General features: G+C 44.5%; 3 protein-coding genes across 4 annotated transcripts in view; 2 read left to right on the top strand and 1 right to left on the bottom strand.

The window, feature by feature from the left end:
* The first annotated feature begins 109 nt into the window (after positions 1-109).
* On the top strand, positions 110-9,941 carry LOC134099037 (cytochrome P450 2G1-like). Its single transcript, XM_062551713.1, has 9 exons — positions 110-435; positions 893-1,055; positions 1,370-1,519; positions 1,841-2,001; positions 4,902-5,078; positions 5,694-5,835; positions 6,174-6,361; positions 7,844-7,985; positions 8,409-9,941. Exons 1-9 carry the CDS (start codon positions 262-264, stop codon positions 8,588-8,590), a joined length of 1,479 nt encoding a protein of 492 aa, XP_062407697.1. The 5' UTR covers positions 110-261; the 3' UTR covers positions 8,591-9,941.
* A 150-nt stretch (positions 9,942-10,091) lies between these two features.
* Positions 10,092-15,561, bottom strand: part of LOC134099039 (cyclin-dependent kinase-like 1) — a 9,134-nt gene continuing 3,664 nt past the window's right edge. For both annotated transcript variants that reach the window (XM_062551718.1, XM_062551717.1), the window contains exons 4-10: positions 15,516-15,561; positions 14,711-14,801; positions 13,649-13,849; positions 12,708-12,790; positions 11,766-11,822; positions 11,294-11,446; positions 10,092-10,911 (exon numbers count right to left, since the gene is read on the bottom strand). The exon at positions 15,516-15,561 is cut by the window's right edge and continues 27 nt beyond it. In XM_062551718.1, the coding sequence (XP_062407702.1) occupies positions 10,810-10,911; positions 11,294-11,446; positions 11,766-11,822; positions 12,708-12,790; positions 13,649-13,849; positions 14,711-14,801; positions 15,516-15,561 (733 nt within the window). In that variant the 3' untranslated portion in view covers positions 10,092-10,809. The remainder of the gene's footprint in view (positions 10,912-11,293; positions 11,447-11,765; positions 11,823-12,707; positions 12,791-13,648; positions 13,850-14,710; positions 14,802-15,515) is intronic.
* The window catches only part of LOC134099038 (transforming growth factor beta-1 proprotein-like), a 33,708-nt gene continuing 33,417 nt past the window's right edge, over positions 15,271-15,561 (top strand). The window contains exon 1 of the mRNA XM_062551716.1: positions 15,271-15,377. The gene's annotated coding sequence lies outside the window, so the exon portion shown is untranslated. The remainder of the gene's footprint in view (positions 15,378-15,561) is intronic.

The raw sequence follows: 15,561 nt of genomic DNA, 5'->3' as shown, positions 1-15,561 counted from the left end.
CTGCCTTTATCAGCTCCTATCGACCCATGTCAACACAGTAGGAGAGGAGGAAGAGATTTGTTCACACAAATAGCACGAGACACAACGAGAGAGATACAGCTTATTAAACCAGACAGAAAGGTAATCAGAGAGAGAGAGCAAACGACTAACAAGACAGGTAAAGAGAGAAAATCAAACAGAGTGACCACTGCGCAGGTGTCCTCAAAGTGACGTTTGTTGAGACCTGGTCAACAGCTGCCACTAACCTAAAGGAGGTGCGTCATGTCTGAGTGCAGCATGCTGCTGCTGGCTGGCCTGGTGCTGCTCCTGCTGCTGCTGGTCTGGAGGAGGACGGGGCAACAGGGGCTTCCACTGCCCCCAGGCCCCACTGGACTGCCCCTGCTGGGAAACCTGCCCCAAGTGAACAAGAGAGCGCCCTTTGAGACCTTCTTGAAGGTGAGGTCCAGTTATTATTACTAGTTACTCTAGTTTATTAATGTACTGTGTAGGGCTATTTCAATATGTGTGCTGCTGCATAAGAGAAAGTGAGAAAGAGAGACAGAGAGAGAGAGAGAGAGAGACAGACAGACAGAGAGAGACAGAGAGAGAGACAGACAGAAACAGAGAGAGAATTTAGGCAAGTGAGTGAGAGTGTGTATGGTTTTGGACATTCAGTACATTTGGAAGTTGTTGACCAAAACAGAAGGTCAAACTTTCTCACAGTGTGATTTCAAATATTTCCAAGTTTTTTTGGTTTTACCTGCAAAGCAGTCCACCATACCTGCATAGCACAACCATAGCTAATCACTAAAACATCACATGCTATGATGTTCAAATAAACACTATTTAGTCACAACAAAGTCATAATGATGCCCTGAGAACTCACTGTTGGTGTGTTGTGTTCCCATCCCAGTGGAGTAAGCAGTACGGCCCGGTCATGAGTGTGCGTCTCGGACCCCAGCGGATGGTGGTCCTCAGCGGGTACAAGGCGGTGAGGGAGGCGCTAGTGGACCAGGCTGATGACTTTGCAGGCCGGGCACAAGTCCCGTTCCTCGATAGACTTCTCAAGGGTCATGGTGAGTGCAAAAAGTAATGAATGAATGAACAAACAAACAAACAAACAAATGATGATCACAAAAGTGATCCGTTCAATTTCCATTTAGATTCCTCTCATGTCATAAGTACTTCTTGCCCTGAGTTTTTATAGAAGTGCTGGTAGTTTTGAAGTGCGGCGTATCATCATCAAGTGGTGACCTTTGACCTATGACCTATTTTAAATGGTGATGACCTTTGTCTGTATGATGAGCCGAAGTGCTCCAAATGTCACTTTGGGGACTCCAATAAGTCAAAGCAAATTAAGAGAGTTTTTTTTTTTACTTTTCATCATCAGGTCTGGCCATCAGTAACGGTGAGCGCTGGCGCCAGCTGAGACGCTTCACACTGAGCACGCTCAGAGACTTTGGGATGGGCCGCAAGAGGATGGAGCAGTGGACTCTGGAGGAGAGCCGCCACCTGCTGGAGAGCCTGAGAGACACCAAGTGTGAGTGATGTGTGTGTGTGTGTGTGTGTGTGTGTGTGTGTGTGTGTGTGTGTGTGTGTGCGTGCGTGCGTGCGTGCGTGCGTGCGTGCGTGCATGCGTGTGTGTTTGTGTGTCTATGTCTGTGTCAGTGTGTGTGTGTATGTGTGTGTCTGTCTGTCTGTCTGTCTGTCTGTCTGTGTCTTTGTGTACAGTATGTGTGTGTGTGTGTGTGTCTGTCTGTGTTAGTGTGTGTGTGTGTGTGTGTGTGTGTGTGTGTGTGTGTGCGTCTCAAGTGTGTATCCATGCATTTGTTGATTTTTAACTCTTGAACTCTCCTCCCAGCGACCCCGTTCGACCCAACATTCTTCCTGAGCCGCGCCGTGTCCAACGTGATCTGTGCGCTGGTGTTCGGGCAGCGCTTCAGCTATGACGACGTCAACTTCCTGCGTCTGCTGCGCATCATCGGAGCTACAATACGCTTTGCAAGCAGCCCCATGGGACAGGTAAAAGCACCACAACTCGTACTGCTACACCTCCTCCTCGTGTAAAGGGCTAACTAGCCTGTGTGTGTGTAGGTGTGTAAGGTCTTTTGGCCTACTAGTGTGTGTGTGTGTGTGTGTGTGTGTGTGTGTGTGTGTGTGTGTGGTCCTTGGGCCTATTAGCCTGTTATGTGTGTGTAAAAGGTCCTAATAGCCTGTGTGTGTGTAAAGGGCCTACTAGCCTGGGTGTGTGTAGGTGTGTAGGATTCTACTAGCCTGTGTGTGTGCAGGTATGTAAGACTCCTTTGGCCCACTAGCCACACATAGATTCTACTTCTTTGTTTACAATAACTTTAAATACTTATGATATGGCTCTTTCACCAATTGCCTGTCTGTGCCATTTTTGGTCACTTGACTTATTTAAGACCACAATTTTATTCTTATATATATATACTTGTATATGTATTCTTATACATATACATATATACTGTACATATATAGTCTCTGGTCACCCGACTGTATTTGAAACAACAAATGTTATTCTCCTATATGCACACATGCCTCAACAATAATGATATGTGAGTAAAGTGGATGCAATGATTTGTTTTTTTGTTTTTTTTTAATAACTCAGTGTTCAGGGGATTGAGACTCCAGGGGGTTAAATTATGTACTAATAGTCTGGCTTCTACCTAATTGCCTTGTTTGATATCACCGATTCATTTGAGACCATTCATTTTAGATAGATAGATATATAGATACTTTATTGATCCCCAAGGGGAAATTCAATTCATTCAGTTTTATTGTGATCGGTCTGGCTTATACTCAATTGCCTTTAGGTTCGGTGATATCAACTCACTGAGACCATGAATTTCATTCTGAGTGGTCTGGCTTATACCCAATTGCCTTGTTTGATATCACCGATTCATTTGAGCGCCATTCATTTTTTTCTGATCGGTCTGGCTTATTCTCAATTGCCTTTAGGGTCGGCGATATCAACTCATTGAGACCATGAATTTTATTCCGAGTGGTCTGGCTTATACCCAATTTCCTAATTTGAGACCACAATTTTTATTTTATACCTGTGGGAGCCTCTCTTGCCATCTGACTTTATTTGAAACAACAAATGTTTTTTTCTCATACACCTGTGCATGTCTGTATGTCATTCGTAGGGGGAGCAATATCACAAGGGGCAAAGCAAACAATACAAAATGGAAAATACCATACAGGGTGTGTGTCTGTGTGTCAAGCCACCTGTTCTGTAGGCAGGATTACGGGAGGCAAAGCAAACAACACAAAAATGGAAAGTACCATGAAATCAATCAATCAAACAGCATAAAATCAAATTAGCTGCTATGTCTACTCTGAGAAAAAATATCACCATGAATATAAAATACAAGTGTGTCTGTGTGCCAGGCCGCCTACTCTAGAACAGGATTTATTCGGGATACAAAGCCAATAACGTGCCCAGGAGTCAGGCCGCCTGCTCCAAGAGTAGGATTTATTCAGGAGGCAAAGCAGACAACACACAACACCTTGCAGATCAGTCTTACTGTCTGCTCCTTTTGACCTTCAAAAGTTTTCAGAATACATGCATCTTTCTGACTTTTTCTATTGCGTAGATCAATACCATTTAACCATAATAATCAAAATTGTAGTATACTAAAACATAAAACATAAAACTAACATATACTGTAAGCATAAATATACAGGCACTTCTACAGATAAACCATAGACTATACAGTCTATGAGATCAACAGTATAACCCAATCTCCCCTCTATGTCTCCATTGGAGAACCGGCTGCTGAGACCTGCTTCACTCGGGGCGGCACTGTTTTCTTGATGTGTCCTTTTTCAAAATCTCACTCAAGAACCTCTAATTGTGGCCCCCGCAGTGGCGCAACTGGCTGGGGCACCTGCACCGTACGCTGGCGACCCGGGTTCGATTCCCGCCCCGTGGTCCTTTCCAGATCCCACCCCGACTCTCTCTCCCACTCACTTCCTGTCGTTCTCTCTACTGTCCTGTCCAAATAAAGGCATAAAAAGCCCAAAAAATAATCTTTAAAAAAAAAAAAAAAGAACCTCTAATTGTGTCGTGGAAAAAATATTCACTTCCTGAATCCAATTACCACTAATTAACACTTAACACTTACCTATATACTAAATAGCACTCTGGAACAAGGCGTCCGTAGGAGACAATGCAGACAGGATATTTCTGTAGACTGTTGATCTTCAATGTACAGCGAAAACAAAGTTTCAGGCTGACAGTCAAAACAATAGGGAGAAGGTGAGGTGCATGTGATCCGCTGGGGCCCCGATGAACGCCCTGACTAAGGATAGCTGGGGCCTGATGCATATACACCTGGAACACACTTTCGATGTCCCCACCCGTGTCAATCCAAACTTCTTTTAGCGTGTCAGTATAGAGTGTGGTTCATTACAATGATACAACCATCTAGGAATTATTGTGTCTTTCTATTTCTCTGCTTTTAGGTGTCAGTAAGGCCAATTAAAAATGATAGAGATTCTCTTGGCTATGATGACTGATGTTGCAAGTTAGGTTTTATGCTTAAGTTTTAGGTATAATGAGAGTTGGCTGATATCTAGGCTTGTCTGCCTTCCTCAGAGCCCTCCCAGCTGATGACCTCCCTTCTCCCTTGACCATGTGTAAGAGCCTTGGTATGGTGTTTGCCTCATACTGCTCTTCTGATTTATTTATGCGGTAATTAAGTTGGTCTTGATGCTTGTTCAGCACATACCGAGGCCCTAGGGCGTTTGCAGAAAGTGGAAGAAACAGGAACATTACAACAAGTGCAGTAGGCCCAACATTAAAGCCTTTGAACCATGAATATATCCTGCGAGTCTGTAAAACCACATATGATCTGAAAAAAACCACCACACTCTCCTTCCTTCCCATTCCCGCACAGCTGTACAACCTCTTCCCCAAGCTGATGGATCACCTCCCTGGGCCCCATCACAACGTCTTCAAGCAGATGGAGCAACTTAGGATCTTTATTATAGAGAAGATCCACCAGCATAAAGAGTCTCTGGACCCAGACAACCCTCGAGACTACATCGACTGTTTCCTCATCAGACTTAACCAGGTGAGCTTCCGAGAACAAGTTGGCACGTTATTTTGATGTGGGCATGCTGTAGATGTTTAATCAAAATAATCAGATATGTCCTGCCAGCTAGACATATTAGCGATGCCAAAATGGAGAATTACAGTTAGACATCTCTTCACATTGTACATCTCTGTATCAGCTCCAATCGAGACACTCAGTATTAACCCCGCCTCAGGATAGGAGAAAGAGAGTTAAATAGCAAATAGCAAGAGACACAATGAGAGAGATACAGCTTAGGGTAATCAGAGAGAGAGAGCAAAGGACTAACAAGACAGGTAAAGAGAGAGAGTCAAACAGAGCGATCACTACAGGTGAGTTATCATGTCTGAGTCCAGCATGCTGCTGCTGGCTGACCTGGTGCTGCTCCTGCTGCTGCTGGTCTGGAGGAGGAGGAGGGGGCAACAGGGGCCTCCACATTGTGCAGTACATGTCTCTGTATCGTATAAACAATCTCGAGGAGCAGTCATTCACTAAACATTACAGTACAGCTTTCTCAAATGTGGTCTATTTGGCACTATGCCAAGCCTACATGGATCTAAGAAGCATGAATATTTTTTCCCACCAACTTTTACCAATACATTTTCCTGCTGTTAGGAGAAGGACCTGCCTGAATCTGAGTTCATCTATGATAACATGGTGGCTACAGTCCTGAATCTCTTCATGGCTGGGACCGAGTCCACCAGCACCACCCTCCGATATGCCTTCATGTTGCTTATAAAGCACCCAGATATCCAAGGTATGCACTTTTTTACACTTACATTCAAACGCAAACACACACACACACACACACACACACATACAAATATAGGTCTATATGCATAACCTGCATAGTATTGATGCACAGACTGAGGTTTTAGCCCTACCCTGCCCTGGTCTCGAACCTGCAAACTTACATATGCTACGACGTGTTTTAGTTATCAGGAGGGAGGTTTAGTCACAACCAAGTCCTTCTGGCTACTCTAAAACATGCATCCAAATGAACTTACAGATGTTTGCAAAGTCAGAGTTCAATGTTCCGAGAACTACTGACCTACCGTTGACCACTGAACAGTCAAATCAATGTCATTTTTGCAGAGCACATGCAGAAGGAGATTGACGGGTTGCTCGGCCAACACGGCGTCCCACGAATGGAAGAGAGGAAGTCCCTCCCCTTTACCGATGCTGTCATCCATGAAGTTCAGCGTAGCTTGGACTTTGCACCCCTCAGTGTTCCCCACTATGCCATGAAGAACATCTCATTCAGAGACTACATCATTCCTAAGGTGGGTCAGATAGCTGCTCCTCAATGGTACTTTTTTTACTGTTATTTTACTGTTATTTCATGCGTTGTGTCATTATCATTATGATGTTCAATCGAGTTTTAATCATTAAATGGGTATTGAACCCGTTAAGAGTCCTGACATAGTACTATTCAGCATACATTGTGTGTATGCTGCATGGCAGTGTGTTTTTTTTTTTTTATTAAAAATATAATTCTGTGTATTGACTGCACCCATATTAACTGCAGTGCCCAATAGCTCAGTGTGTGATTTAAAGAGACCCTATGCAACTTTCTGCAGGAGACGATCGCTCCTTGTTTACATCTGGAAGTCTGAGACGAAGAACCACGCTTGCAATTTATATATTTAAATATAGCCTATACATGTATAAATATACACGCTAAAGCTGGAAGCTCTGCAGAGAAAATGCAAGCATAAAACGAGCGAAAGCGAAAAACGAAACCGAAACCAGAGATGAAATCGCCAATCCTGCATAGTTCCTCTTTAATCAGAGAGAAAAATGAAAAAATTAAATGCATTCCAATATAAACACTAATCCAGCGAAACATGGAAGTAACGCAGCGCCGCCATTACTGCGTGGCTGGCTGCTAAGAAAGTAGCCCATTGGTTCCATAGGCGGCTGTTGCAGAGGTTAGCTGTCATTAATACACGTCTTAATAACTTATGTTGTTAATAAATTACCTTCATCGGTAAGTTTTGGCCACAGTCTGACATAATTTATCCAATGTTCCCTTTCACCTGACATTTTCTTTCATGAGCAGGATCTCTTGTTAGACATTCTCTGACAGGATGCTCTCATTGAAAAGCACAGGCAAGTGTCACCCGTCACACTCAGCAGGCACGCAGTAATGGCGATATTCAAGATGGCAGCGCTCATAAAGTTCACGCTGGATTAGTGTATAGCCTGCCCTTGTGTACCTCATAACTGAAATATAGCAAATCATTGTACAAACCTCATAGCCTAGAAATCTAGACGCCCTAAAGTGGCAGCAAATCTAATTTGCTGTCAGGGTAGTTTAGCAACTCTTGGTTGACTTCATGGGAGCTGGCCAGTTTCAACGAGGGCCGGGTCAATCACATCGTGTATAGAGTCGGTAGGTGGGCTTAACATAATGACGACTGACCTGCGATCAGAAGTTGCGACCGTTAAGCATTCCACTACTTGAAAACAAGAAGATGATTCGTTTAGCATTCCTTCTCCTTCGTTTAGTGGAGAGGGAATTTGTAAGACAACCGTTTATCCCACCCCTCCGATTGAGCCCTGCAATGGTGAGACCCTACAGTACATCTTGATGTGGGTCTGGCTTATTAGGCTACAAACCTCAGTCAATAGCCGGGAAATTATGGTGTAACAAAATCAATCACTTTCATAGATCTGTACATGGCATTGAAGAATTCAGAACTCTTGGGGTTGACAATCACAAACTTCCTGTATCATGGTCAATGACCTCTGACCCCTTGTAGGACACAGTGATCATTCCCATGCTGCACTCTGTTCTCCGAGATGAGGACCAATGGGAGAACGCCTGGGCCTTTAACCCAGACCACTTCCTGGACCAAAATGGCAACTTCAAGAAGAACCCAGCCTTCCTTCCCTTCTCTGCAGGTAGGAAGGGCAACTATGCAAACCTGAAAACATCGTCTACTACTGTTCACAAATTTGTTGTTTTTTGTTTGCCGTGCGATCAATTATCTTTCACTACATAATTATCATTTAACACATCTAAATATGCTAAAATATACTTCAAAGTAGTGAGTACTAAGTTTGTCAGTGCTTTGACTCTTTAAGGAAAAAATACAGTATTTTTTCGCTTGATCTCCTAAAGCAGCAAGGCAGCTGCAGCTGCAGAACTCGAGCTAGGTAAAATCGATTGTTTTAGTTTTTATTCGTAGCCTACTACCAATAGTACTCACCGATCTTAACAAATGGAGATCTGTGTGAATAATTGCTAGATTTCTCCTTTAAGAGAATATGTATGGGTAAAACCTTGCAGGGCCTTGTTCCAACACAGGTCTGTTTGTGTCTCAGGTAAGCGGGCGTGTGTGGGAGAGTCACTAGCACGGATGGAGCTGCTGCTCTTCCTGGTGTCCATAGTGCAGCATTTCCAACTCAGCACCCCTGGAGGACCGTCCACTCTGGACATAAACCCTGAGTTCAGCAGCTTTGTTAAAGTTCCTGCTCAGTACCAGCTAGTCGTCACCCCCCGCTGATTGACATTGGTACTGCCAGTCAGTAAATAAACTGCACACATGCAGTCCCCTTCCAGTATTATTGACAGGAGCCGTGGTAGTGTATTTAGCTGGGCTCGCATGCAGTATACTCTAAAAAGTTGTAAAATACCCTTCCTCCACCGTTGTGCCCTTGAGCAAGACACTTAACCCGGACTTAACAGGGCAATGGCCCCTGTAGCTCACTGTAGATTAAAGTGTCTGCTAAATAAATACATGTAAATGAAAGCAACACTCAACTTTCTAGTAAATTAGCTTATTTGCCATCTCAATAAGAAGATACAGTGTATACCTTTTTCTTCTCTGTACGTGCAATACTCAAGTTTGGCACAGTTAGCCCAGTATAGCATAACTCATTGGAAGTGGGATATTTCAGTTAGCCTATAACTTCCTTTTAGCCATGTTAGCTATAGGCTAACTGGAAATCATGATTTTCATTTCTGTCCTCAAAAAACACTTCACTGCACTTTACAGGTTACTTAGGTGCAGGTGTGACTTGCCAAGCTGTTCATGAGAGTCTCCTTGACTACAGAAACGGTCCCTCTATTGATTGCTCATACCTTTGACATATCTATTACCTTACCTTTGGTGTCTGTTTCCGAGATCGCTGAAGGGCAATACCACATGGCACTGTGCGCCAATAGAATAAAAGGCCTATTGTGTGCCTCCGACATCCACTAATATATGTGCAGGTCCCAGGTCTGCAACGCGATAGTGGAGGGCAAGGAGCAGTCATGTCAGGTGTCAGAAGGACCCTGCAGTATCATCATACCTTTCGAGAATGTCTTTGATCGTAACATCAGTCAATCTAATGCAGTCTACCGCCCCACCTGTGACAGTTGTGAAGTCATTGGAACTTTCCTATGATCTCCGCAGTAAACGTCACAACACTTTGAACTGTGGGTAATTCCCTTAGGTCATGTCTGCACCGATGCAGGGCTCGGTAAGTGTGTACTCAAACCCTCACACCCGTTGTAATTAGACATTGGGACAACCCTAAGCTAAGCCCTTACGAATTTCGCGAGAACACGCACCAAAGTCTGTGAGTCCGTGAGTCCGGACATTGGGATCGGGTCAATGATGTTTTGCTTAGAATTCTCAATATGTATCACTATGTTTTGTTTTGAGACAGATTTGATTTGTAAAAAAAAAAGACAATCTTGCATGATTTCAGCTTTTATTTTATGAATGTGACTACACTGTAATCCTGGACTATTCTTTTTTTTAAATATTTTTCTACAAAAAAAAACAACATTTATTTTCTTCAAAAAAAATAGTTGTAAATAGTGCATTTTGCTTTTGTTAATAATAAATGTCTGCCTCATACATATTAGATGCCAGCGCCCACTGCCTCTAATTTATGCTTTGGGTCATGCTACCCACTTACAGTACAAGTGGTGTCACAGTGCTCTGCACAGTTCATCTAGTCATAAACAGAACCAAAATGCTGTGTATGATTCAAGTCTTAAGCCCAATTCACATCAAAGATTCCCGACGCGACGAGACTGAGTTGCAGCAGTGTGAATTAGAAGTTGCACGTAGTTGCAAGCCGTTGCAAGCCGTCGCAGAGCAGAACATGTTTAGTTGCAGTTGCAACGTTTTAGAACGTCGCGGCTTGTCTCGTCTCGTCAGGAATCTTTGGTCTGAACCCTGAACCTTACTTTAAACTGAACTCTATGCAACTTCATACAAACACATACACTAGTGCAGAGAGTACCAAAACACGCTAAACATCACATTCAGTCAGAAAATCGAACCAAAACACCCTGAACTACGTATACTGCATGGTGCCATTTGTTTTTAGGACTGGCATAGTTGTTGGCTGATAAAAACCCTTCCATCCATTACATGTTATTTTCTATAATGTGCTATTTTCTACAATTGTGAGTTATTGCATTCAGGTTATTTCCATTCTTTCAGCTGGGACAGTGGTCCTCTACAGCCTTGATAATGTTAGAGTAGCAGTAACCTCTCGACAGTATAATGCAACACTAGCCCCCACTTAGACAGGCCATGGTTGCATCCTTCTGTACGTCAGTAGATAAGTGCACTCACAGCACCAATGCACGCATCCAATCAGTGAAATGTACACTCCTCTCCTCACTTTCTCTCCTCGAGGCTGTTCAGCATAGAATGTCTCCTACAGTATCCTTCTCTCATCCCTTTCTCTCTCTCTCTCTCTCTCTTGTTCCATCGCGTGTTTAGATGTTGGGTAAGTGGTGGTCGTATTTGGGTTTGACCTGTTTCTTGTGCTCGGGTGCTGGCGAGACGTTACTCCCAGCAAGCTGTGGCAGGTACTGGGGCTGAGAGAGAGACGGAGAGAGAGAGAGGGGGGGGGGGATGAAAAATAGAGAAAACATTTAATCTCATTATGTTAGTTGTTGTGACATTACGCCACTGAATATTACAAAGGAGAGTCTACTGTGTGTACACTGTTGTTTTAACACTAGCTTTGGCAACACTACCCAGACAGTTACTCAAAACAACCTTTAATACTAATAAGGTAACTTTAAAATGTTATTTGTGCATTTTGGAGCTGGGGGGGGGGGGGTATAGAAAGATCAAAATGGAAAAAAAGAAAGAAAGACAGAAAGAAAGAAAAAAGAAAGAAAGAATAGAAAGAAAGAACGAGAGTTGTGGGAGAGAACTAAGGGACAGGCAGCAGTGGCGGTGGCGGTGTCGTACCCCTGGCCCCCGGCGGCGGGAGCCCTTCTCGTGTCGTCTCCCTGTCCTCTCGCTGTCGCGCCCCACAGGTGCCGCCCCGTCCTCCTGGAAGTAGGGCAGCTCCAGCAGCTCCTCGCAGGACAATCTCAGAGATGGATCCATCACCAGACACGACTGTGCACACACACACACACACACACACACACACACACACACACACACACACACACACACACACACACACACACCTTACTCATTAAATTAAACTGATCTGATCTTTATTACTCTCGTTCCCCCCTCTCAATACACACACACACACACACACACACACACACACACACACACACACATAGGTTCTCACCTTCATCAATTTACAGTTTCTTAATTTTAAATATGGTCGTCAACTCATTCCAATGTCACTTAGTAACCATAGGATGACATCAGAAATGTTCCAGACACACACACACACACACACACACCAATGGGTTCTCACCTTCATAACAGTAAGGGCCTGGGGGGACACTCCCTGGAACCTTTTCTCCAGTGGCTCCTACAGACCAAACAAACAGCCTCATAAGCCTCCCTGACTACATACGGCCAGAGCCATATACTGTAGATACATGTATCTATATGGCTCTGCATACGGCTCTTCGGAATGACACAGAATGTTCCGTTGAATGATACAGAATCTTGCATTGAATAATACAAATTGTCGGGGGGTACTTTGGCATGAGTGATCCAAGTTGCCCACACCATGTTCCGGTCCAAGTGCCAACGGGACCCAGGTTCAAATCCGACCTGAGGTCATTTCCTGATCCCACCCCACTTCTTTCTCCCACTTACTTCCTGTCACTCTTCACTGTTCTATCCGAATAAAGGAAAAAGCCCCAAAAAATATACTTTAAGAAAAAGAATAATTAAGTACGATAAATTGAATGGGTCACCCCAAATTTTTGAGGGCCAATATTCTTCGTAGCGAGAACTTTATAATGATGACAAACTAAGGATGATAATGAGAACGAAAGATGAAAAGAATTAATGGCTACCATTGGCAACAAGTTTGCACTTCTGAGTCCCATCTTCCATACTGAAATGGAGGTTTGGCTATGCATAAATGGAAGATCTTTACAGAATAAAGATGTTAATTAATCTACTTTTAATTAACTGTTCTGCTTGGGAAACATTTTATACTTTGGACATGTGGTCCATCCAAACTATACCATTTCTTTTCCATGCTGAAACTGAGACAGAGGCCATTTAAATGAGCTACTGTGTGGGTTAGCATCAAATGTCAATTAAAGCCCTGCCAACTGATCTACCCAAACCCTCTTTCTCTTTCTCTCTTTCTTTCTCTCTCTCTCTCTCTCTCTCTCACATGTACACACACACACACACGTAAGCATACAACCCTATGGTGTTGTGCAGCATGTGTTACCATGGTATCCGGCTCTGGGATGCTGACTCCACTGAAGAAGACATTGGAGCGGAACACCTGCTGGTGACGGGGGATCAGGTCACCTACAGGGGTGAAAAGGCCAAAGGTCAAAGGTTAACTTGATTGCTTGTAGACTTTCAGTGGAAAATTGCATCACCGGCCATGAAGGCACTGACTAGTGGCTAGTACTACCCTGAACAATGCATAACTGCAAAACTCTTCCGATTCATAATGGTTCCAAGTCCTACAAATGGCACTAAGGAAATTATATAGATTCTAACTGTGGTCACGTGACTTTACATTACAATTACAGAAATTACCTTACACAGTGTTTCACAACCTGAAGGTTGAGGAGCCCTTCTAAATAAGACCATTTTCTGTCTTAATTGGCCGGACCCATTTCAGGCCTGAATCCTACACGGTCTATCTGAATGCTCCTTGCCATACTTTATTCTAGCCAATCAACAAATTGCCTCAGGGTCATGAAGGGGAGGGGAGTAATTTGGGTGGAATATTAGAACTTGAGCAACAAATCAATAAACTTTCACCAGAAGCTCAGACTGTACCTTCAGGCTAGTGACAATGCAAACAAATATGTCTGACCCATTCAAGCTGAGGACCAACATGCTACATTCCTCCATTCAAGCCAATCACACATATTACATTCCTCCATTCAAGCTGAAGTCCACCACCATGCTAAACTGTAGTCCAACATGCTAAACTGTAGTCCACCATGCTACACTGTAGTAGTCCAACATGCTACACTGTGGTCCACCATGCTAAACTGTAGTCCAACATGCTAAACTGTAGTCCACCATGCTACACTGTAGTAGTCCAACATGCTACACTGTAGTCCAACATGCTACGCTGTAGTCCAACATGCTAAACTGTAGTCCAGCATGCTACACGCGTATAAAAGTGTGTTGAGATCCCCTCCATACCCAGCGTGCGGCGGATGAGGTAGAGCTGGTCCACGTCGGAGCGTCCAGGCCAGAGCGGGTTCCCGTTGAGCAGCTCGGCGAAGACGCAGCCCAGCGCCCACACGTCCACCGGCGGGCCGTACTGCGTGTCGCCGACCAGCAGCTCTGGCGAGCGGTACCAGCGCGTCGCCACGTAGTCCGTGTAGTCGTCTCCAGGCCCCGCTGGTATACGCACACATACACAGACACACACAGACACACACACACACACACACACACAGACAGATGAAGATTCTTGTGGGCACACACACACACACACACACACACACACACACACACACACACACACACACAGATGGAGATTCTTGCACACACACACACACACACACAACCAGCACATACACACACTTGCACACAAACAAAGGGCCTCATTTGAACGACACTCCTGTGCATTGCACAGAGAGGATTACAAGGGGACGTTGATGGATGGAGCACATGTTAGACTCATGGTAACAATACACTGAAACCGTATGCACGGGCAGGCGAGGTCCACGTCAACAGAGAACTGGGGACCGTGACCTCCTCCACACACACACACACACACACACACACACACACACACACACACACACACACACACACACACACACACACACACTGCTCTGAATGGGGACAGGAGAGAGAGAGAGATAGAACAAAGGGAAAGAGACAAAGCAAAGAATGAGAGATGAAAAGAAAACGGTGAGGGAGACGTGATAGAGAAGGTGTGATGAATAAGTCATTGGTGGAGGCGTGGAGGTTAATGCTGTGTAAACGGAAGGGATGACAGAGGTAATGAAGTGTGTGTGTGTGTGTGTGTGTGTGCGTGTGCGTGTGTGTGTGTGTGTGTGCGTGTGTGTGTGTATGTGTGTGTGGGATGTGGAGGGGTGGGGGTGGGGCTGGGGTAGTGATGAGGACCGTGTCATGAGCAGGTGTATATGGAGGGGGGTGCTTATATGTGATATATTTGTCTGTGTGTGTGTGTGTGTGTGTGTGTGTGTGTGTGTGTGTGTGTGAGGTTGGTGTCATGCTCAGGTGACCCACTGAGGATGCGAGCGAAGCCAAAGTCACACAGCTTGATGACTCCAGTCTTGGTCAGCAGGATGTTCTCAGGCTTCACGTCCCGGTGGATGCACTGGTATACACACACACACACACACACACACACACACACACACACACACACACACAGATACACACACGTCAATGCACACAAGAACACACACACATCAACACACACGAAAACACACACATAAAGAATATACAGTAAGTATAGCACACACAAATGGGGACACAAAAATGTAAACATATACATTCTGTCAACAAAACTGCATGTACAAAAATGCACACAGTGCTCTTAAATGGTACAGTAAACTAAACTAAACATGTTGATCGGGCCTGTTTATTATTACTGATAATGACACCTTGATCTATACTACTTGCAACCCTGACAGAAGTCATTTTACATCAAATCCACACACAGCCTGAATCTTCTCTCCTCCATTCAGTGCAATATGAGCTCTCTTTTGTCATTACAGATGAGGTGTCCCCTTTCAGATGTGTATCCACGAGAGGCGGCATGTTTTGACAACTTGTGTAAACTCCGCTGCCCGTGGGAAATCTGGCCGAGGGGGGTCAGAAATCTAGCTGCTGCAGTCATGACTTGGCAACCTTACGCTATACAGAGAAGTCAGAACGGTGCCTTGATTAGGTAACGCGATAGCTCTTGTTGGCCAGAAGCTGTGTGTGTGTGTGTGTGTGTGTGTGTGTGTGTGTGTGTGTTTTCACCCCCCCTCTCCAGAAACTGTCATTGTCCTAAGCACAAAGAGAATTAGGAGTCGGTACTAACGTTGTGCTTATGGCAGAAGTTGACAGCCTGGAGTGTCTGCCATACT

This window comes from Sardina pilchardus, chromosome 13, assembly GCF_963854185.1.
Source record: "Sardina pilchardus chromosome 13, fSarPil1.1, whole genome shotgun sequence".
Taxonomy (NCBI): Eukaryota; Metazoa; Chordata; class Actinopteri; order Clupeiformes; family Clupeidae; genus Sardina; species Sardina pilchardus.
This window is presented reverse-complemented; position numbering and strand designations above follow the sequence as displayed.

Bases quoted from the DNA above. Each gene is read 5' to 3' on its own strand.
- LOC134099037 (XM_062551713.1), top strand. From the start codon at position 262: ATGTCTGAGTGCAGCATGCTGCTGCTGGCTGGCCTGGTGCTGCTCCTG. The intron at 1,056-1,369 runs GTGAGTGCAAAA...TTTCATCATCAG, and splicing joins TAGACTTCTCAAGGGTCATG to GTCTGGCCATCAGTAACGGT. The intron at 2,002-4,901 runs GTAAAAGCACCA...ATTCCCGCACAG, and splicing joins CAAGCAGCCCCATGGGACAG to CTGTACAACCTCTTCCCCAA.